Source organism: Nesoenas mayeri (assembly GCF_963082525.1).
Source record: "Nesoenas mayeri genome assembly, chromosome: 5".
NCBI lineage: Eukaryota > Metazoa > Chordata > Aves > Columbiformes > Columbidae > Nesoenas > Nesoenas mayeri.
Window position 1 is genome coordinate 25,216,761 of NC_137548.1, and position 24,588 is coordinate 25,241,348.

The following is a 24,588-nucleotide window of genomic DNA, read 5'->3' on the forward strand; positions in this document are numbered from 1 at the left end:
GATCCAACAAAAGAATAAAGAACAAGATCTCTACTGACCTGCGGTGTCTCTCCCCTCTTGTTTTAAGTACCTCAGGATTGCACTCATGCTCCACTTGTTTCCATAATCCTCTACTTCAGGATCATCACAGCTAGAAATAAATGACAAGGCAGCTGACACCGCTGGCCTACCTCTAGGAACTTGCACCAGCTTTAAATCAATTTAGGTAAATTGGCTCAACCTCTAGAGTTCAAGTACCACTTTCTGGCCAAGTACCTGACATAATCTCCACTCTTCTTGTTGACACTGTAGTTGGTCAGATGCATGAACTGGTTTTTAATGTTCTTGGTTGTCTGGTCGTACCTCACTGTTGCAAATCTGTAAAGAGGGATAAAGATTGACAATACTTCTTGACCAAGTGACATGCTTGCTAAATGTGACCTACTACAACACAGACCACTCAACAACAGCAGCCAGGGAGAGAATGTATGTAATGAGACTTCATGAAAAACAACCTTCCCTCACAATAAATACAGTTATTCTGAAGGGCCACATCCAGGTACATTTAGTCACTTTTTCAGTGTCTTAGAGGAGGGAGCTTCATTTGCTCTTTTGGGAGTTTTCACAGTATAACAGTATATACACCATACTAGGCACATTTTTTCCTTCGCTGCTTAGATTTGTGGTCCTCAGGCTTTCTGCCCAAATAGGCCACTTTGCTTTAGACAGTAGGCATCACAGTTCCCTCAATTTTACAACAGGACCTACCATGAATATGTAAGATCCACTGGTCCTGGGAAATACGCATATTCATGGCCATCATAAGACATATGCACACTACAGTCAGTATTTCCTCAAGTCTCATAAGCACAGCTCAATTCTTCTGTACTCTAAGGATGCCTTAGGAAAAGCTGAGGGTGGGAACATGTTCCTACCACCACCAGCTACAGAGTCTAGAATTGTCAATCCTCTTTCTCAAGAAACATCCAGGAAACCAGGTACAACCTGCAGGCAGGACCAATTTGTCCAACAAGGCAGCACCTGCTCCAGGGTGCTGTCATTTTCAGGGACTACACAGCCCTCCCAGATTGAAAAGGTGTCACGTAACTGTACAAGGAAAGGAACTGCAGGGAAGATCACAATCAGGAGCAAGACACTGCTGCAAGTTACCTAATCTCTATATCAAGCCTGCTACAGCCAACATAATCACAGTTAAATCAGCCTGTTTATTATGGAAACAGTGGTAACCTCCAGGTCAAAAGGCATTACCCATACTGTAACCAAGTACTCCATCACCACTCCTTCAGTCATACACTACCATCACAGATGTTTGTGTTGAAACAAATCAAAGAATTGATCCAACTGAAAAATAGCCCAGGATTCTGGTTTATAATGTATTTGAGGGATTTTTGTTTGTCTTCTGTTGAAGGGGAGGCAGAGGGAACAGGATGTGACAGGGAAAAGGACGCCAAAAAACAAAGGTAGATCCCTGATTCAGCTACAAAGTTGTACCTTGACAAGCTTTTTTTTTTTCCACGCCTTCTCCAATGGCCACAGACTTAAGCTATCCATACTCTGTCCTCAGCTGTCCACCTTCATTTTACCTGCGCAATACTGGCACAAGAGTGCCTGTCCTGCACAGCAAGTCATCTGAAAATGGCCTTTTTTGCTAAGCTATTTATCAAATCAGATCAGTTCACTGCATGGATACAGAAATGCTTGCAGTGACACAATACAATGGACACTACAAGGCCCTGATTGAGCACAGCAATACAACATAAAATTGCACTGAAGCAATTTTAACAGTAATCTTATCAACAGCACACCTCTTTAAAAAGAGGTTGAACGAATGCTGAAACAATATAAGCTTCTGGGGAAGGGGAAGGAGCTTCCTGCAAACAACTGCTGGGACAGTTGCCCATCCTGCCCCTCCATTCCAGCTTGCACTGTGCAGCCAGAGAGGAACTGATCATATATCTGTGCAGGGAAGGAAAGGGTTAACGTGAGAATGGGAACAGCAGCCAGGAAGACTGCAGGACTGTTTCACTTGACAGCCACACCAATTCAAAGAGTTTAAGACTACATCTTGTGCAAAAGTTGCTTTCTAAAGGAGTAGTTGCACCATCAGCCTTTGTCAACGTAAGGAGGAGGCACTGCAGCTGAAAGCTCATCACCACACTCCAGCCACGCTGTTTGATCTGCTCCACAGATTGCACAGCTACAGGCAAGTCAGATCACAGGTCTGACTGAACAGCCACTTGACCAAATATTGAAAGATACCAATTAACTTTCAATCAGATGCAGTTGCACCCACTTTCAGGCATAACAAAGGAGAGTGTTAGGATGCAGAGTCAAGGCAGAAAGAGGGAAGTGCATCCATTTTAGGAGCAGGCCACAAAACAACTTTAAAACAAAGCAAGAAACCACTCTCAAAGATTAAGCAGAAGATAATACTGTATTTGGTGACACTTGTAAAATCCTACATCCAGACAAGGACATGCCATCAAGTTAAATACAATGTAACAGAATAGTTTCAGTCGGAAGGACCTACCTAATCCAACTGCAATCATCATCTTATTCTGCATGTAATCAATTCCTGTTTTAACATGCATTTTAGGCCTCAGACTTTGGAGAAAATAAATAAAACAAAAGATCAAGGGCAGAATCCAGGGCATCTGGTTGTCAGAATGACCAGTATGAGCCACTGCTAATCACCACAGCTCATCACAACAAGCATGTTTTAGTTAAAAAAAAAAAAAAGAAAAAAAGAAAAAAACCACCTTATTCAGTCTGATCATCCTCCTATATCACAATAGCTTAAGATGTCCATGTCCCAAAAGAGATAAAGGGGAGTAAGAAAGGGCAACAGGGAAGTCAGACCTATGCCTTCCTAAGAAGCCCTGGCAAGAGGGAAAAAGTACCAAGGAGGGCAGTTAGTTGCAAGAAAAGTAGATTTGGGTGAAGCCTCAAAGCAGGAAAAGGGCGGCAGTGCTCAAGAAAAATGGAAGAGTGAGACAGGGAGGAGAATTTGGAGCATCTGGCTGTGCAATGAAGTTAGTGTCCCGAAAAGAATGCACTCCCAATCTACCTTATTAATAGTCATCTTTCTTCATCCCTCCCCTACTATTTTCCACAGTTCAGAAGAAGCTGAACTATACAAGGACATCTAGCAAGCTAAACACACACAAAATCCTTCCTTTAGAAAGAACTGCCAAAAAAAAAAAAAAAAAACACAAACCAAAAACCACAAAAACACAGAGTACACCAATTTCTCAGTGAAAATGAAGCCACGACTGCCCTCACTTGGTAGCCATTTTGAGAAATCTCTCTCCACAAGAACTATACCAGCAAATCCATGAAGATGCTTATCAGATTAACTCTATCCTTAAATACACAGGTGGGAGCAGGAAAAAAAACCAACCAAACAAACAAAAAAAGCCAAACACCTCCCTGATGTAATTAACTCTAAGCAGCAAGATTAGAAAAAAGGTAAAAAAGAATTTGCACCATATTTTTCCGAGCTTTAACTACACATGAAGTCAGAGCAGCTGGCAACAGAAAAGAGTTTGGAAGTTTGGATCCCCTTTCCACATATTTCCACAGCTTAAAGTATTTGAATTTCTTTTCTGTTTAATTGTAAGTTTTGTGGATTTAGCACTTTTGCTTTGAAAATAGTGGCAACAGCCTTATATTTGTTCTTAATTATTATTTCATCATCTGCACCTTAACAATCATTTATTGGCAGCATACTGAAAGCATTTGTTGATAATATGCTTTCAGTCAGATCCTGGAAGTCGCTGAGCACAAGCAGCAAAATATTACACGAAGTCATGGCTCCCTCGATACTTTGAAGCAGAGGGCAATTAGGCTCACCATGCTTATCAGCTTATTTTTTAAATTTTGCACATAATCAGAAATATGAGGATACGAAGCCCTGGCAGACAGACAATCTTTCTAAACAACAGTATTTCTTTACCTTGCAAATGCTTGCATTAGCTTCCTTCTAGAGAGGTCATCCTTAATTATTAGGTGGTCTGAACTCCATGACCATAGAATTTACATTTCCATGGGAAATTATTATTCAGAAGGTATTTCAATGAGTTTTAGAGCTCTCAGTACACAAACTTTCTCTTCTACCAGGATGTTGTTATCTTAAGGGATATCATGGGCCAGTTCAGCAATGCATCAAAAAAAAAAACCCAAAAACATCACAAAACATTAAATAACTCAAGTTTTCTATCAAAAAAACCCAGGTTTTAAACAAAAGATTCAAATGCCAGATTAATACATTCTCGGAGAGCTGGTCTGACAGCCTTACTAGCCTCATGCTAAGTGCAAGTCTGCAAATGGAAAATCCAAGTAATTTCTAGAGTCTCTGTCAGTAGCCTCTGGATGTTAGATTGGTGACAGACCATAGGTACAATGCTGGCAATAGCCCACACCCCCCACTGTGTTTTGTACTTGCTTGGGATGTCAAAGTGTTACTACCACTGAAAGACCAGTTACGATTACCTTTGACACTCTGCAGTTTTACAGCTTTTCATACTGTACTTCTACTTTAGTAACAAAGCTACTCAGCCACCGCACTTGTTCTCTCCAGGAAAGACAGGAGCCTCGCATGCTACAGACTGTCTTCCTTCAACAGAAATTCACAGGTTATTTTCAGAGACATTAAGGTCATAGGAACAGGCCTTACAGTAAGAGTAGAAAGTAGGAAAACTTCAATGTTTGTAAAAATCTTCTAGGTGTTAACCTGAGGTTAGAATAAAATCTTGAGAAATCTGACAGTCTTTTAGAGGATTATTTCATTGTAATAGCCTGCTCTTTTCTGACTTCATTGCAGGCCCCCCTCTTTTCCAATTTCAGGCCTCTCTCCCAGTTTTGGGCCCCTTTGCCAATTTCAGGCTCCTTCGAAGAACTGAAAATTTGTCACCTAAAAGATAAGGGTCAAGATTCTAAAAGCAATTTAGAAATGATATGGTAAGGTGGCACAGAAAACAAAGGGCAAGTCTGATGCTTTCTCAGTAACACAACTTACCACAGGCACATGCTGCAAGATTCGGCACGGGCTATTAATATTTTCCTAAGCACTAAAGGCTTCATGCCCAGGTATCTCATATTGCTACTACTCAGCCAAAGAGTGATGAAGGCACAAATAACTGAGGCCAGGTCATCATCTGCCAGGACAGGACTGTTTCCTAGCCAAAGCATTACTCATGGATGCTGCTATGTGAGAGCCTGCAATCAGCCAGGAAGCCAGGAGTACTGCTCAACTGGAGGCTGGACTGTCCACATGAAGAGGTGCATCTTCAGCCAAAGGAGACTATTTTATCAAGTGAAACTCTTCAAAACACAATCTTTGGCTCACTAACATCACCTCTTTCTTGCTCTGCTTCAAGCAACTCTTATTCTCCCCCACTGTGATCTGACTCTGTCCAAGTTCTGGACTACTCCATAGGCTTTGTAATGTAGAGACTCAATACACTTAACACCACTGTGTATTGCTGGTAGTGAAGTTTGTGTGGTCTGAATGGTTCAACAGCTGGATCCACATTGCTTTGAATTCTTAGAAGATTTTTCCTGTAGGACTCGTCAAGTGAAAAAGAAATCAATCTAGCAACAGGTGAAATTTTCCACTATTAGTCACACAGGAAGGTTTCCTGCCACTTCAGTGCATTCCTCTGACCCCACCTCATCTAAACCAGCAGTCCTTCCTGTTAAAAATGTGAAATATTACAGAGGTCATCAAGAAAGGAATGGATGCCTGTTCTGTATCCACCATCTGAAGGATATCAACTCTGTTTTGGCCAGAATTCAGACCTGCTTTCTCCAAAACACAGGTTCTAAACACAAGTTTTCAAAGGTGGATTTCTCCTGTGTTGACTGAACTCTTTCACCTGCTGACGGACTAGGGGGGACAGAATGGAGGAGAGGACAGGCCCTTATCCCAGCATTAATCTGGGTCACCTCTGTGATACATGTTACTCAGAGATAATATAGCTCACAGCAGCAAGGACATGGAAAGCACCTTCCCTTGTTGTGATATCATATCCTGCCTGTGTTAACTGTCTAAATTGAACAAGTGATATCAACAATATTCACTTTCATTAGCTTGTTTCCCTGGCCTTACTGCACTCCATTCTCTCAAAGATCCTTCCCTTCTAATGAATCTTGTCCTTTTAAAATTCTGGAAAGTGATAAGGACACCTACTAATGTGATACACAAGCATTTAGATTCCAAAAGCCTCTAAACAGAAATACTGTGGGGAGCTTCTAACCCAAAACTACACTTGGAAATCAGAAAGGTTAAACTGAGGTTGATTGTGCACTGTTCAGTTTCCACAAAAACTGTTGCCAGCAACACAGCCTCCCAGGCAGAGGTATCAGCAACCATACTGTGAACAGCCCTGGCAGCCTCCCTCCCTTTCACTGCAGCTTCTCTTTCCTCAGCAGGACAGAGAAAGATGCCCTTGATTTCCAAATTCAAAACTTAGAACAGAGGAATGACACACACATAATCTGTTGTTCTGACACACTTGCCCATGTCTCAGCTGGTCACAGCCAAGTCACACAGGCACACACCAGCTCAAACAAAGGCAACCACCAGTTCTTTTTACCAGCAACCACACACTGCAACAGAGCTCACCTTCAACAACAGCACATTTACCACCCCTCTGGCTGCACCTTCTCTTGGATCAGAGAAGGGGAAAAAGCAATCAATAGCAAGGAGTAGGGTGGCAGTAGTGGCAGCAGGTGGCCTGGGTAGCAGGAACAGAAAAGTCAAGGGAGAAATCCTTACTAATTACTTCAGATTCCAGAAGTACTCTCAACCTCCAGACTAATAGCATAGCACAGAGGCATCCCAGACCTCTGCCTCCCTTTCATGCTTCAGGCTTCCCCTGTTAAAAATCAAGTTCAGCACTCAGATCCTGGCAGATTACTGCCTTCCCTCCCCATCTGGTAAAAGTTCACCGTAAGCCTAATAAGCAAGCTTAAGCTCCACCTTCAACAGGCCACCTACTCAACAAGTGACATACAGCACTTTTCCCTGTTGACCTAGCAGTCTACACAACATGTTACAGAGCCCACACTCGTCTCTAGAAATCCCCAAATCCATCACACTATGCCAAACTTTGACTGGCCCTTAACCCACACCCCCCTACACTGCCTTAACCCAAACAACTGACCCTTTTACTGTCACACATACAGGCAGGACACCACTCGAGGGGTTGTACACCACCCCTTGCCTTAGCCCCGGCCTTACTTCAGGAAATTAATTGACCACAAGGTAAAGTTTGCCATATGCAAGCCGTTTTGAAAATAAGTAAACTGGATCATTAAATATTTACAGAAGACGTTACATGGGTTTGCATGAAACTTGGCAGTTCCGGAATGCTTATTTGAGACATCTAGCCAGGGCCTGGGAAAGGAGGAGGAGAAGAGAGGAAACCCTGGAGCAGGAAGAAGAATAGTTAATCCTTTTTCCCTCAAACAAGTGCTACAGAAAAAGCCCAGTTATGATAGTCTTTTCCAGGACTGCAAATAGAGTTCCCACCGAGATGTCCTGGAAATAACCAGTGTGGTATTTCTATAAGCACACTCCTCACATTCTATGCTTGGAGTCGCTTCCTCAGTCCCTTCTCCCCTTCCTGTGTGTTGGACTTCGGCTTCCCTGTTAGTCAATTAGATGCCATTAGCTGTTTAGAGAACTAAGGACACATAGAAAGTTGTTTGCACCATTCCGTTTTCTTCATGGTTGCCATGAACTGCTTTTAAAATTGGGAAGAAACAAAAAGCCCTAAGGGAATTGGTCAACGGACTAGAACTGGTAGAGGAGAGCTACAGATATTTCCATTTTTAACACTATCAAGGTCCAGACTCCAAAATGCCACCTGGGACCCAGTTCTCTGGCAGTACAGGACAGACCAAAAATGAATATGCTAGTTAATATTTAGCTACCTTTCCTTCAGAATTTCCTAAAATTGCCATCAAGAAGACAGATTGCTGATGTTAGCAAGACATGCTTCTTTTTATTGGAGAATAGTGATATGCTTCATCAATATTCTAACTACATCACTACAAGAGATACAGATATTGCTCAAGGAGTCATTTTTCTCCTTTTTTTTTTTTTTTTTTTTTTTAACTCTTTCAATTAAAAGAGCAGTTTTGGTGAAGCTCAACAAAAGCAGGTTGTTCAAAACAAAACCCTTGTCCAAGGACCATAACTAAGGGCCATGTCCTATATCTCACACAACTGTCTAGCTACCTGCCATGGGAACCAGATTTAACAGAGGGCATCGCTAGGCCATGACTTAAATACATATAGTAAAAAAAATTACAAAAAATATTTATATTACATATATTAAAAAATATACACAGTAGGCTTCCTTGTAACTCTCACACAGTAGCAGCCTGAGGCCCAACTACTCCAAGGTAAAAAACACAGTCTCAAATCAGATAACTTGTTTCTGTATAGGCAGTAAATTTCTATTAAGAGCCATATATAGACAGACAGACAGATAGATCTTTCCCCTCAGTGACTCAAACCCTACTTACCTTAATTAAAAAGCCAAGAAGCAGCAGAAATTCTTCTGGCTTGAGGCACCATTCATTGGTCCAGTGGGGACATCTAGTGAAAAACTTGGCTCCACAGCTTTTGTGTGAGGCCACATCTACCAAAGTGGTTGTAGTCTGATCATAGGCGTTCATGCAGAAGTGAGTTAAGCTCTCTAAGAAACGGAGACCTGTCAGGCAGGGGTTACTGCAAGGGGGATGGGGCTGCTGTGCCGGCTCTAGCCAAAGAGCTGCCTGTGAAGTAATGTGAATTCCTTGGCTCTGAGCAAGCACCTGAATTCTTTGGAAACCACAGGAATCCAGCACAGAAAAGGTAAATATCCCAGCAGAGCCAGTGCTAATTAGGAAGCCGGGCTACCAAAGGAGGGGGTGTTGTGAGGCCATGGGGGTGAGCTCAGGCTCCAGGACAGCCACCTCTGTGAAGCCCGGCTGTCTGTCCTGCCTCTCATGTCCCTCTGAAGAGTCTCTTCCAGCTGCTGCTCCTTGGGCCCTTTGTAAGAACGTTTGGTTTTCAGCTCAGTTTTGCCTGTTTGGTTGTTTGTTGTTGTTGGGGTGGGGGTTGTTTGTTTGTTTTTTAATCTATTTTTCAAATTCAGTGTAAATCCAACTAAAAAGTGCCTGCTGGGCTAGGACCCTTCCAGTCATGCAGGTTCAGGAATAAGGCGGTCTAAACAGCAGTTTAGGAAAAAGAGTAGGCTATAGAGAAGTCTCCCCGAAATGAAGAGCCATTTCAGTATGAATTCACTACACTATGTGTCAAGACCCCATTATGTCTGCAGGCACCAAGCAAGACAGGACCACCAGGCTCCTTTCTGTCCAATAAGGAGGTACACAGAGGGAGGGAAAGTCAGACAGGAGAGAGGCATCCCTAGTCAGCAAAATGGGGAAGTCTCACAAAAACACAAGCTACTCCTGGCCCCATGTCCTCTTCAGGCTTGTTATTCTCTCCTGGCATGGATGCCTCTCAGAAAAACAGCATAATCCACCAATTCAACAGCTGGCTGTAAGAGCAGCCTTCAGACTGCCACATAACTGAACTTGGTGAGTCACCTTCAAAAGCAGGTCAACGTTTGTAATTAAGACTGTAGTTTATTAACAATGCACTTCTTCATACTAGGCTATAAAAGGTATGTCAAATATATTCCATCACGTATTTTGGAAGTCTTAGATAAATAAAACTACCTAGACTTTTAACATATGATCAGATGATTGAGTTACATTCTCAGGCAAACCTGGACCAAGCTTGCCAGGACCATCTCTTTCTCCAAACCTGTATCTTCAATGCAAAGGTGCCAGCTATAGTTCTGCAGGCTGTGAATCACAGATTGCCAATCTAAATGATAATTGCCCTTTTCAGCACCAAGTTACTAAATATCTGTGAATTTAACAGATGTACAGCAGTACACTTCGTCTACTTTTTAAAAAATTTGTACTATCAAAGAGTTCAACACCACATTTTTCAGTCCAACAGACAGGGATATTAAGTGACCTAGTGCTGCTTTATGCCTTAAGCACAGCTTCAAACTTGTTTCAGTCCTCAAGAAAGAGTGGAAAAAAAACAAGCCCACCTCCTCCAAACAGATCACTGAATACCCCCAGATGAATCTATTAGCAGCATTCCTTCTAGAGGTGGCCCAGGCCCAAAACATGCAAGAGCAGGTTTGATAGAGTTTTCAGGAGACAAGAACAGTAGTGTTGTAACAAGATGAAAACACAGAGCACATTCACTGATACCATTCTTAATAACTCTCCAGAAGCCTGACACTTGATTCTGCTCACCTAAGTTTCTGTCCCTACTAAATACAGCTTATTCCATGCTGGGTAGGGTAGAAATAGTTAAAAAAAAAAACTGCTTAACATCAGCACTTCCTAAGTTCTACTCAATATTCTTTCAGGGGATAATCAAAAAAAGCTTTGAGGTCAATATTTTCCTGAAAAATTACATTTAAAAAAAAGAAAGAAAAAGAAAAAAGATAGAGAACTTTGGCATGGGCAAGTCAGTTATTCAGTACTTCCAGCACACATCAAGCAACAATAGCTGAAGGCTTTGTTACATATCTCTGGGTATATACTCTTCACATCTCCTTCAAAATAAGCTTTTTCTTCACTCTTCCACATGGAAAGTGAAACACAAGTTACACATGCTGGATCCATAATCTCTTTTTTCTCCTTAGCACTGAAGCCTCAAATTCCACCCTAGATCATGTAATGACAAGTATAGTTGTACCAAGAGAAACGAGGCCTAAGAAAGTATCCAGTCAAACATCACAAATGCACATTATGCCAAGTCTGTCCCTTTTAAAGATCTTTACATCTTATGATTTCCTCATAGCACTCCTTTTCTGGTAGAGGTCACCAACTTCACTGGAACAGTCAGGTTCCTCTTCTACTTGAAATATGCAAAGCATAACACTGAAGGGGAACATTACATTTCAGACAGACAAAGGCAAAAAGAAATTCAAGAGAACAACCCAGAAGAAGTTATCCTGATTACACTTCAGAGACTACCTACCTTCAGAAAGCAAACTCAACACATGGAAGTCACCATAGCACAACACAAGTCCTAGCAGAGGTCCCAAAAACAGCTTCCTTTGTTGTGCTGGTAGGTTTCCCCTTAGATTACTTCAATACCACATTTGAATACAGGCCCTAATCTTACCTCCCAGTTCTCTGCTACAAATTGCTTCCGCTCTTAAGCAGTGCGGTTTTTTTCTTTAGTAAAGAATAAAAAACAGCTTCCACTCCCAAAGGTTAAAGCATTCCCCCTTCCCCACACAGCTCAAGTTTAGTCCCAGCTTTAAACCAAAGCATTACATTGAATGAGGCAATAAAAGGGTCTCTCCCAGCACTTAACTTGCACTGTTAAATGGAAGGCACAAAAGCTAAATAGGAAGCCAGAATCCAGTCGCCCCAGATTGTTTAACTCTCACCAACCGAATTTACAAATCCAGGGCACCGGAAAAGCCAAATCGCTAGCGCTAAAGACCACTAGTGCCATCTGGAGGCCACACAGAACAGCCTACCTAAAGTTTTCTGTCAACTTCTGCTCATACTTGAGTGCTGTCCTCTAGAGACAGGTTGCCAACAACTGCTGCATAGACACACAAACTTGTCAGTCATAGATGGGAAAAATTTCAGAGTAAAGATACTGTCTGCAATAAATTTATACCTACCATGTGAAAGCATTCAACTACAAGTGTTGCTGCGAGCCTTTAGCCATAGCTGACAACAGCTGAAACTGCTCAGGGCGTAGCTGAAGTTCTGTAACAGAACTAGAGTTACTCTCCAAAGTCAGGACTGTCCTTGGACCAGAGATAGCATCTCGTTATTTCCTCTACACCAGTCCTACAGTTGTACTGGTACAGGTGACAGTATCACAGAGCTGCATTGAGATACCTCATGTCACATTTAGTCTCCATATACGTGGTAACTCTCAGAGAGAGCTGTAATATGGGATGCAAGTTGAAGGAAAGGATAACTGCCATTATTAATACTGTGGTGTCCTGTACATATATGTTCCACTTGTCACGTATGCGGACACCATGTGTTCTAGATTTGATTATTGTTTAAACAAATGGAATCTAAACATGTATAGGACTGTTAAGGATTTTAGAACACTGAAAAGTGACTTGCAAGTACTGCTGCAACATGGGATCTTACCAACATGGAAAGTCCAGAATTGTTCAGATGGATGCTTCTGGATGAATACCCAGAAAGAATAATTAAGTTATTCACTCACAGTTGACCACAACAGTGTTTGAAGCTCTAGAGGTGGATATTCTGAATGTCAAAAGAACAAATAAATTCAGATAGCCAGCATCTAAGTTATCAAGTAGGGACACCAGCTCACAAACTCAGATAAATCAGATCATTGTTTCAAGAGACATTTTACCTAGGACAACCCAGGTCATCTACAGTCTTGCTACCAGTAGGAGCTCCTAGACTATCTTCCAGAGAGGTATTTCCAGGGACATGAAGGATAAAATTATTATCGGGAATAGCAAGCACAAATTTTCTGAGAGCAAATCACATCTAATGCCTCCCGATTGCCGTCTAGGATGACACGAATGGTTCTGGGGACAAAAGGAGAGAAGTGGGAGGCAGGGCTCAAGACTTGAACACTCAAATGGGTCCTGTAAAGCTGGACAAATGAGCTAACAGAACCCTCATGAACTTTACCAAGAGCAACTGCAAAAGTCTCATACCTGGGAGGAATAACCCTGTTCAATAGTGCAGGTTGGTGGACAGAAAGCAGGTCTGAAGAACAGACAAGCAGTCCTGGTGGACAACAAACCAAATACAAATTAGCAGTTTGCCTATGCAATAATGAAGGCTAACTACATGCTGGGTTGTATCAACAAGAATGCAGCCAGCAGGCTGAGGGAAGTGATTAGCATCTCTTACTCGTGAGTGCTTAGCAAGCACTGGACACACATCTGGAACATCCTGTCCACTTACAAGTCCCCCAGTACAAGTATTGACTAAATGGAGCAAGTCTGGCAGAGAGCTATTAAAATGGTCTGAAAAATGTGATGTACAAGGAGAAGCTGAGGAGAAAAGGATTGTTTAGTTTGCAGATGAGGAGGCTATGAATAGATCTAACAGCTGTATTCATCTCTTAATGCATGGCTAGAAAGACAGAGTCAGACTTTTCAGAAAGATGCATAGCAGAAGGACAATAGGCAGTCAAATTGCAACAAGGAAAATTCTGATTAGATATAAAACACACACATTCACAGTGAGAATAATCAAATATTGGAACAGGTCATCAGGAAAGACTATGGAATCTCCATTTTTGGAAGGTACTTGGAACTTTACGGTATAAGGCTGTACAGTACCTACCAAACTTTGAAGAAGGTCTTGTCTTGAGAGGAGGTTAGAACCTTCAAGCCTTCCCTTCCCACCTAAACAATTTGACAATTGTATCTTAAGTGATTCACTAGAAGTTTGACTAGGGTATTTCAGTCAAAATAATACACTTGCTTCCTTCCTCATTTCCTTTTCTGGACCTCCAATACAAATAGAATTGTTAAAAGAAAAAGTATACGCATGCCCATACACACTTCCCTCCCAAGCAAAACATGTTACTCTACTGTCAAAGAAAAAAGCTATCTATCATGGAACTGGTACACTTGCTCCCAAACATAGTAGAACACTCATCTCTTACACAGATCAATTTTTACAGAAGTAAACTCCCTTGTTACAACAAGGCCAGCAGAATTACCTTTAAGACATTAATGATGGTGCAGATAATATTTTGGAGGCCTACCGTGTATTGCCTATTTTCAGAATGTCCAAGCAATCTACTCATATATTCACAATCAATGATCTTGTTTCCCTCTTCACTTTCCAATAACATGCAATATTAGCAGCTAACAATTTAATTGCTGATTCCCAAGACAGAAGTCTTGCATACCAGGCCTGTTTAAGGCTCCTTTTCTAAAGTGAATATAGTTGTCGAGTTTTCCACTGACCAAGATGAGCTGCCTCATCCTGTCCTCCTTTAAGAAAACAATCTGTTCACATGATGTTTGCAGGGAGAGGCACATCACAACACACCTGAAGGGGATCTGTTAATCAATCTAAAGGAGGATATTTCTCATGGGAACATAATTAATATACCCTCTTGGATTCAGTATCTGCTTTGGATAGAGCTGGATTCAGTACCTGCCCAAGTCAGAGCATGCAAGCTTGAACCCTACATATATTCTTTCTGGCTGCATCAGGTGTACTTCTAACAGATTCAGCACTGCTCAAAACTATTGCAGAACAGTCCTATAATGCACTTTCTCAAACACCATTACAGTTAAGCGTCTGGTCTGTTGAAAATTCAGAGGGGTGATTATTTCAAGTTTATTAGTTACTATAGACAGGTATTTAGCTAGTCTCCTGTGATGAATAGCAACAGCTATTTTGGGTAGATAAGTGTTCCTCATGGGAATCTTAAGTATCTTTCATGGCTTACATGCAAAAGGATACTCACATCTTGCAGGGTAAGAACAGTGAACTAGTCTAAACTACACTGTAGAAAATACAAATAACAACCTAAAATTCAGAAAAGCAGTTGAAAGTATTAAAACAAAGGCAAATACAGCCAACAACAGGTCTCCAACTACTTTTTTCTTTAGAATTAAACAGAAATTGAGGGAGTTTAGATTCTCTTCACCTTGGAGGATGGAGAAGGGGCACAAAGGCACCAAGAGTCCCAAGAGGTTTCAAGAAGAACCCAACCTTGAGAATGGACATGCCTATGATGTCTCTGGCCATTCAACCCTTAAGAGTTGAAGTCCCTCAGTAAAGATTCTATATCCTACAGAAAAAAATTGACGGGACACAGCATGATGAAGTGTCATATATTAATATTTGAACTCTGCAGAAGTCCCTAACTGACACTCCCTTCATTTGCTATTGTGTCAGGAGTACAGAGACAAGCCAAGATATCTCTGAATCACCAAGTGCAGGTACATGGAGAAAGAAGAAACCTCCCCTACCTGGCCAGTCCTTCTTCGTAGAGATAGATGACAAGTGGATCATAGGATGTAACCAGAACATAGAGGCGCACATCGAATTTGAAATCTGAAACACAGTTGTCAGGAGTCAGTGACTGCTAATATCTTTCAGACATCATACCCAGTTGAAGAATTTCAACAGACCCTGACAGCAATAACCATTATCTGCTACTGACATAGGTGCCTGGAGCTTTCCTAGTTGGAAAGCTTACAGATTTTAAGGAATTTGCTAGCTACATTTTTCTAGTACTAGACAAAGACAGATCACTCAATTATTCAACTACATTCCTGCAAAGGTTGCAGAGATCCTCAGGTGTGGGGTTTGGGGAAGAGAGAACAGCAATTCCTAAGCACACTCACCATCTATGAGCAGGGGGTTGCTGATGTAACGAGACACCAATATGTTGTCTTCCAGGACAATCTGGTTCGGCTACAGAAGAATAGAGAATCCGAGAGTGAAAAAACAGGAGGCTTATTCCATAAGAAGATGACTAGATCAAACCCACCATTTTTTCCAGCCTTCTCCTCCTAAAGCCACTGTGTACCAACAACTATGTCTGGGGACAGAGGAAACAAAACCAAAATACACCACTGTCAGTCACAAGATACATGAGGTAAATAGATCCTAACCAGAAGTCCAGGAATGATCGCATTGCCAAAAACATCTGCCTGTTAAAACTTCCAGATGCATGCTCCTTAGAGTAGAATACAGATTTAACTGCCACATGACAATGATGCAGAATAGGCAGGAAAGAACCGCATCTAACAAGTGACTGTCATTCTGTTTGTTTCTCAAGTGTTTAAACAAACACATGGAGGCAGGGTTTAGAAGACACTGGAAGGAATATGCAGCTACAGTTGGCAAGGAAATCACAAAGGAAGAAAGTGACTCTTCAACTTGTGATCTTTAAAGCTAGATCCTGGGCTGGTATCCAGCTTTTTTGCCTACATAAGTAAATACCTTCTACTGAGGTTCAGTTCACAGCAGGGCCTACTGCACCAGGAAGATGCTGCCCTCATAGCTCAGAACAGAAAGCTCTCACACACAAATACACATCACAGAGTCATGGCAAGAGTTGGAAAAGCTTTTGCTTATTGAAGTGCCTCTTTTGTAACCAGTTTTAACTACTATTTCTTGCCTGCAGTTGCAAATGAGCCAAGAGAACCCTGTCATCCTGCCTTTATTCAATTTTGCATGTATTCAGCCACATCACCAGCATCATCAGCAGGAAGCCTAGGCATGTAGAGTGTACATATACAACATGAGGGAACAAGCTCAACTTCCCTCAGCACATCACACAAAAGTGACAGCTCATTTTATTTTGGATCAGAGAAATTCAAAGGTTTGTTGTTTTGTTGGGGTTTTGTTGTTGTTTTTAAATACTTTTGTGATGAGATTCCAGAAGACACTCCCTTAATGGCATCACACCAAAGGAAACTGAAGTCTTTGCGCCAAACTAGCTGAAGTGTTTCTGGAACAGATATACACAAAGGGAGATTGGTCCCAGAAGGGTCTTTTCCCCAGTTCATGGCCAACTGCCATATAAGCCTTAGCTCATTCCTCTCTTTCAAGCAAAGAAAAAGCTGAGTGCATCTCTGGAAATACTTAACTCATACACTTGGCAAATTGCTCCCTTATTTTATAGGAAATGATCCAAGTAGAGAACAAATGAGGCAGCATGACCCTTTCAGTGCAGGGGAGGCTAAGGGGTTTGAGTGAATGAAAACAAAATGACTCACCAGCCAGTTTTGCTGCTGAGACTATTTACTGGAATCCCGTCATGTGTTTGGCTCCTGCCCAGATGTATTTGTTACCTATGATAACCTAACTCCCTGCAAAGCCCCCAAAGGTCAAAAGACACTATAACCAGCACATTGAATTCAAAGAGCCATCCCTATTACAGGACACTGGCATTTAGATAACACAGCTCTAAGACTGATACACATCCTGCTGTGTCACATAGGGCTTCATTTTAAACAGACTTTTCCAGGGTGATGACGGAGAGAAGAGGACTGTTTGAGGACCATTTAGTTCACAGAGGGAAACAACCGAGGAGAGTTCTGGGAATCTTCCCAAGGCCCGCCTACTGTCAGCCACAAGGAGAGCATGAAGAAGCACAGCTGCCCAGACTGACTCAGGGAGCATGTACTTGCTCCTAATAAGCTAAGACTTGAAAGTAGGTTGCAAGATAAGCACAGCATACAAAGAAATAGCTTGCTTTTGGCTATGCAGCATAGGCCCAGGCAGGCTTGGCCAGCTGCTCAGGACTGTCAAATTGTTCACCAGTGCATGGCTGAAATCCAGAGCAGGGCCAGTGCCTGCCCCATCGCCTAGAAGCTGGTATAGCTTTGCAGACAACATTACTGAAGCACAGTCCTTTTGCTGAACACTTACATTGTTTATCAGGTAGACACCTCGACCCCTGGAAGACGCCACTGGCTTTACTATCCATGGGCCTCTGTCCTTAGAATAGGTATCTGGTTAAAAGAAAACAGCACAAGTAAAAAACCTTTCATTTTGCCTATTCACAGAGGATCAAGAATGAATAATTTTGCCTACAGTAAAAGCTTTAGAGAACTCCATAAGGAGATCAAAGTCAACTCTTCTGATGTTCCACTTTACCCCTTGGGACTCAATTATTGCAGCCCATCCCTGAAGCCCCTCCTGCTGCTCAGATAAATTCATTTCTCTGTTCTATGCCACTTTTTGGCACTTTTCTCTTCAGTACTCCCAGATAGTAGTCAGACATATAGTAAAGCTGATCATCAACAACAACATAGTGCATCAAAAAAAAAAATCAAAACCAACCAAACGAAAAAAACCCAAAACAACAAAAACTAAACAAACAAAACAAAAACAAACCCCCCAAAAAACACACCTCAAAATCTCTCAGTTCTGGAGCCTTAAGCCCACATCAGCTTCCTGAGGACTTACGCAGGTATGGAATAGACAGAGTAGAAATTACATTAAACAATCATGTGGGCCTTTTCCACTGTCTTTCCAGCTTCCTGTGATTTTGTTGCCTTAATCACTGGCATGATCAACAGGTTGGGATATTAAAAGTAATTCCCTTCCCACCACTCAGTTATTTTGCTTTAGGTCCGGGCATCATCAGCCATTTACTTACTGCAGAAGTCCTGGTACTCTGTAGGGAGGATAAAGGTCTGAGGTAAGATATGGAATGTCTTGAATCCATGGGCCAGCTGCATACGACTGACATTCTTGTATAGTCTGTCCTTTCGTGTCAGTTCATAGGACCTAAGTCCCAAAACACGAGACTGTATCTATTTTTCCCCACATTAAAAATACCCACATTACAGCAACCCTCTGTCCTAGTTACCAATGCATCTGTAGCTCTGCAGATGTCTAAAACCTAACCTGCAAGTACTCTTCAGGTTAGGTCTCTGCCCCATGGCCATATTAATATCCATCCTCATTTGTAACACCTCTTGCAATTCTCAAGACAGACTGAAGCCCAGTAAACTGTTATAATGGTGTTGGTAAACTTTAGCAGATGACATATGACTGTCTCTGTAACCAAGAACCCAAAGCTCCAATTACTTTATTTATACTACCAAATAAAGAAATAAGAAAATCTTGTTTGAGCTACAGACAAGCACTTCAACTCACATACAATCTCCTCAAAACCCAAAAGACCATATAGAATGAAGACAGCGTGTGGCACAAGCCCAGTACATTGGGAATTTGCAGTATGGTGCATACTTTTTTTTTTTTTTTTAGAGCTATGTATGTTCAGACTTTTGCAAGCCATCACAAAAATATTCAGCAAGACATGATATCAAGGCCTTACCTGGGGAAATGATTGACTTTTTGAATATCTGTAAGGGAACGCAGCAAGGAGGGCTTCAAGTGTGATCCTGTCCACATGAGATTATAATCGCTGCTATTAGGGTGCACCTAAAAAGCAACATAAAAACACTACACACATAAAAACATAGAAGTGATGAAAAGCACCACCACTTGTCCTACAGACTGTGACATCTATGAGACCAAAGTAATTCTAGTTTAAGACAATCTGCTCTACTCATCTCTAATATTAGTGCACTTTTAGCCAGACTCCTGTCCTAAGCTACTGTACAGTGGTGCTGGGAAATAACCCTGTTATATTTTCCTAAACAAACCTGTGCTTTTGTTCTTTGTATAGACTGTTTAAACCATTTGTAAAGTGTTCTAGATTTCTTCACAAAGTTTGCGAGACCAATTCCTCAACTTGGCATTATCCAGAAGAAAATGCACCTTGCACACACATCTCTCAAAGTGTCACTAGCTGCACATAGGACATCACTTAGAGCAAAATAGGTGCTAGAAGAGAAACATGAAACACTAAATCAATGCTTCTGTGAGCCTGCAAAGGCTGAGAGATTAAATCCTTCAGACCTTCCCAAGGGTGTGATATGACACTTTAAAAGCAAGAAGAGAAAAAACACAACTCAACATCAGCATCCCTTTTTCCCTAATTTTGCAGGCTAAAGGGTAATCCTGGGAGAGAACAAAATCACAATATATTTCCTGTCTGACAGGCAGAGCACGTTAAAATAAACAAACAAAAAACCACCACCAAACAAACAAAAAATCCTGAGGGGGCCACAGCAAGTTCCTGGTTCTAACCCTGCAGAGTAGGAAAATTTAAAAAAGATAATAATAAAAATTTAAAAAAAAAAAAAAAAAAAAATCAACCAACCAAACCATCAAAAACCCACCACCAACAACAAAAATATACACACAAAATGAAGAAAAAAAAAACATCACCATCATCACCACCACCTTCCAACCATCAGATCTCAAGTTTCTTGCACTCACCTCGTGGAATCCATGGGCAGTCAGAATGCTTCGAACTAGGCGGCTGTCTGTTCGCACAATCTTATAGGACAAGCGGTAGCGCTCTGTTAAGAGGACACGAGACAAAATATTTGAGTGTGCACTTAGAAGAATAAACCAAAGCTACCTATGCTACCAAAGAAGAGAGAAGAGCACCGTAGGACTTAGCACAGCTGCACTTAATCCCCACTGGAGCATCCACACAGTAGCAGCATGCAACAGGCAAAGGCTGATAGGAAATACCTGCCCATCTCTTGGGGCATTAACTCCAACAATGGCACTGAACTGACTCACATCACTCCTCAGGTATAATATTGCTGCCTCACTGAACCCTATCATATCAAAATAAATTACAGGACAACCTAGCAAATGCCCAGACTTTTTTTTTTTAAACAGCTCTTTATACAGATTGCTTTATAACACTCCAGACTTTATTTCAGTTCTTTCTTCTTTATTCAAAATCACTATTCCTACCTAAAAGTAATCATGCCATATGCCCCTCATTGACATGGCTAGCTTATATGATCAATTTTAGATATTGAAAACCCAAAATAAAACACTGAAATTTTGTTCACATCTCATCCATCTGTACTGATCTTCCAATAAATAACTACAAAAAAAAACCCAGTAGGAAATAAAGTAAATAGGACAAGAAAAAGAGAAAAATCACTATCCAAGTAGAAAGTCGTTAAAAAAAAAAAAAAGCAGTAAGCATCACTGGAGGTATAAGATAAACAGAAAGCAAGTAACAAGACTAGAAGCCAGTTGCCATACTAAAGGATGTGGCAATCCATAAAAGAGTTCAAAGAAAATAGAGGCAGAAATTGCAATGCTAGAATAAAGAATCATTTGGAAAAGGCACTTTACGAACTGGTTCAAGCTGAGAATATAAGGATGAAGGGTAGATTAAACCTCTACCAATAAGTCTAAAGAAAAGAGTAAGAGGTATCTTACTCCGGGACTGGACAAAGCTCAAGGAAATTTAACAGGTTGCACTATTCAGCAGTAGACTTGTTAAATCACAAAAAGCCTCTGCCTCCTGAGAAAAAGCAGGAGAGACACTACACTCCAGTTAGGATACAAGTTACAATTACCATCAGTTTCTGCCACTATTCAGGTATGTTTTTAACTCACATGAAAAGGATCAGGAGCTTCCACATACAAATCACTTTCTCCACCCCTTACCCCAATGAGCCAGAAGCATTTCTGCTTGGATAGGATATTAGAAATGAGAGCACCAATTACCTAAGAAAGGAAGAAGCAAGAGAAGAAGCGTCAGCATCTTCACAAAAAGAATCAGAGTAGATTTTAGCTTTTCTCCAACTCAGCACATCTAGAATGAGCTCCCAGCTGTACACACCCACAAGTACTAACTCTCATAATCCAGAGTGACTGTTTATAACAACTCTGCCTCTTATTTAGAGGCTCTCCCTTATTTGACACTAGAGAGGTTTGATCTCCTGACTCAAGTGCTGCCAGAGCAGCAATCATTTTCCTTATGGCCTTACTCCCAGTTGTGAGCCTGTAGACACAGAGATTTCTTACTACAGCTTACTACTGTTCTTACCACTGTGGGGCTAGCTGCTTTATTTCCCAGTGAACCCTCTCAAAACTCATTGCAACAATTGATTTTAAGTTCTTAGCTACATAGTAGTAAATTCATATTCTAGTTGTAAGCTTTAGCATGGCCTCCAGGTTAAATTTGCAAGCAGAAAATTACAACTCACAACACATCAGGACCCAATGGAGGGACAAATATAGACATTTGTCACAACCAAAAGACGTGATAAACATTCATCAACTGACCAAGCATTTCTGCACATCTCAGTGCTCAGAGACAAGAGATGATTGCAATTTCTTTCCTACCATGTCCTATTCCCCCTCACAAAGAAAAGGGAACATCCAGGTAAGAGACTTCCACATCACACCTTCAGGCCAAAAGCTGGAACATAGTTGCACCCACCTCCAATTAGGCGGAGGTAGCTATCGTTGGTCAGAATGGCTTCAGCATGAAACACCAAGACAGGGACCCGCCTGCAGCCGCCACCAGTCCACCTGATACATGGATGATCCCTGAAATGGCAAGATAGTAGAAGCAACTGCTGAGACTCAGACACACAGCGGTTACTTACAATGAAGACACATCAATTCTCCATACTTGCCCATGTTTGCCCACCTAGCCTGTGGTAGGACACGGGCAGATAACAAAAGATTGGCAAGGAGGATTATGAACATGCTCAAGTGACTTGGCAGCTGGGATGTAGAAAAATACATATATCATTCTAATTGTTGTCTATCCCTTTGTGTTTGACAAGTGGAACATCTGTGTTCAGATAACATAGGCCTCTGATAGACTTAGAGGCATCATATTGAACATGCCTGAGACTCCTACCCTGCTGAGGGAAAGATCAAAGCACAGGGGTAAACTATGTCTGCGTGAATCCCTGAAAAGCAGGCATGAACAGCAGGTTCAGCAATCCTCTGGCAAGGACTGAAATCCACGGTGTGCCCCTCTGACAGGGTGCTGCTTTGGGGATCGCCTGGTCGGCAAGGTAATGAAAATAAATTTACTCTCTGCATTTCAGCCCCGGTTTTGTGTTTGTTCCTGCACCCTGCCAGTGCTGACTCACACGCACATCCTAGGCACCCTTGGTGCTCAGCTACAAACGGAATCGTCCAGATCATCCTCTTTTCGGGTTTTTCTTGTCAATCTAAGTTGGAGTTCTGATTTATTTGTATTTATTTTACTGAGTGTAATTTTAAAGAAACCCCATGAACTTTCGCAGCTACAGTTGTCTGGATTTATAGCCTGAAAACAGGATCTATAATTCAGGATAAACTATAGTTGCTGGTATCCACATAACCAGACCTTACAATGCAGGTTCTGGTCTCCAACTTAAGAACTGCAAATCCTGGTTGCAATCCTGAACTATGAAGGGCACAAAAAGGCACTCGCACAGAGTTTGAGGAACTAGAATAGGCTTGGTTCAACACAACAGATAAACGTGTGCATTCTTGCTTTTTAATTCCTGCCAGATGCAGTGGAATGCAAACCCAGAATTCAGCAATGGTGCTTCCAACCAGCTACTCAAGCTACAGGTTCTGAGATACAGTGATTGGTTCTGTCCAAAACAACAACCCTGCATTGGGAACTACCATCTCCCCGGGGGAATTAAGAACACACACACAAAAAATTAATGTGTGTTATATGAAAATCTTGAGATCACAGAAAGAAAACCTGCCATCTCCCTAAGCAAATAAAACTCAGACTGCTTATTACTCACTGTGCAAGGAAAAGGAACCATAAAAAAGTTAACGGAAACAGAGACTGAGAGATTGAAGAGACACCTCTCTATCTGCGCAGACAAGAAGAAATATAAATATTAGTAGAGATACACAGAAGCATTAGTCTACAGAATGTGCAAGATCATGATCTGCCAAGGGTTTGGAAAACCACAAAAGACAGAACACTTCCTACACTTAAAACATAGGAACAGAAATAAAAGAGCAATTTTCTGATGCTAGGACAAGTACTCTCAAGTATAACCTTGGTTCTCGTCACCAAGTTACTACCACTATCATCCAGACAAATTAATTTCATAATACCACCATCTGCTTCCACCACCTCTAAAGAAAAAAAAAAATTTAAAAATGAGCTGCTGGGATGTAATTAGTTGTTCAGACTGGAAGGGACCTGAGAAGCTTCCAGAATTTACACTACAGGCCAGAGGCTTATATAAATGAAAAATGAGCTGAGGCAACAGGAGGGGAGTTTATGTTAAGCCTGTCCTGAGGATTTGCAGTAAGGCTCAATCCTCCAGGTGACAGTCATTCATTCCCAGCATGACCCTTGGTCACTTGATACAGACACACTATTACAATTATGTTCTAGTTGAAAGCAGTTCTGGACTTTCCCATCCATGAGGCTCTGGAAGCAACATTCCACTAAGTACCTTAAGTAACTGCAGCTTGCAACCAGGCACTTAGTGACAACATGAACCCAAAAGAAAACCAGCAGGACATATTACAGTAGGTCCAGCTGAAACAGGAAAGGGATTCCACTCTGGGAAAGAATAATGGAGTGACTCCTTCACAAGCAAAGATAAAAGAAGTTACTAAACAAAGATGGAACGGACACTAGTAAGTAATAAGAACTCTAGGAGTTGAGTTCTCACAAGATAGCTTTTAGAAACAGACATAAAGCATTGCCTATCAGTCTACCATACAGTGCACTCCCATTCTCTGTAGCAAAATAAAAACAAACAAAAAAGTAAAGAAAAAGAAAGGACATTAATTTCCTTCATTTTCCTAAACATCATCAAGGAAGTTTCCAGCTTAGGAACCTGACAGGAAGAGATCAAAGAAACTATGGACTTTAGAGTAGCCAAGGAAGAGTTGCACCTCCAACCCTGATGAATATGGTGGTCTTTTAGGCTACAAATGTAGGTAGGCCTGCCCACAAGCTTGAGGTTCAGACCAACCATCTTCCACTTTATTGGTAGGAGGAAGATAAAGAATGCAACTGTCTTTTCAGATTAGTACAAATCCTGCAGGAAGCACAGGGAGATAGAAACAGTTCAGAGGGTTTTTTCCTACTTACTCCAGCCCATCTACATCCTCCTCCTCTGAGGATGAGCCACTTTCCTCCAGATCTCGACCCATACCAACTGGCATTTCCTCTGGGAG

The 24,588-nt window shown here is 41.5% G+C and overlaps 1 protein-coding gene across 1 annotated transcript in view; it reads right to left on the reverse strand.

Moving 5' to 3' along the window:
* Window positions 1–24,576, reverse strand: part of TTLL5 (tubulin tyrosine ligase like 5) — a gene marked incomplete at both ends in the record, with an annotated part of 133,025 nt that extends 108,449 nt beyond the window's left edge. Inside the window, 10 exons of the mRNA XM_080346263.1 lie at window positions 39–130; window positions 256–357; window positions 15,045–15,129; window positions 15,423–15,492; window positions 17,458–17,540; window positions 18,191–18,321; window positions 18,875–18,981; window positions 19,885–19,967; window positions 21,866–21,975; window positions 24,503–24,576. Coding sequence (XP_080202389.1) covers window positions 39–130; window positions 256–357; window positions 15,045–15,129; window positions 15,423–15,492; window positions 17,458–17,540; window positions 18,191–18,321; window positions 18,875–18,981; window positions 19,885–19,967; window positions 21,866–21,975; window positions 24,503–24,576 — 937 coding nt within the window. The remainder of the gene's footprint in view (window positions 1–38; window positions 131–255; window positions 358–15,044; window positions 15,130–15,422; window positions 15,493–17,457; window positions 17,541–18,190; window positions 18,322–18,874; window positions 18,982–19,884; window positions 19,968–21,865; window positions 21,976–24,502) is intronic.
* Window positions 24,577–24,588: the final 12 nt, after the last annotated feature.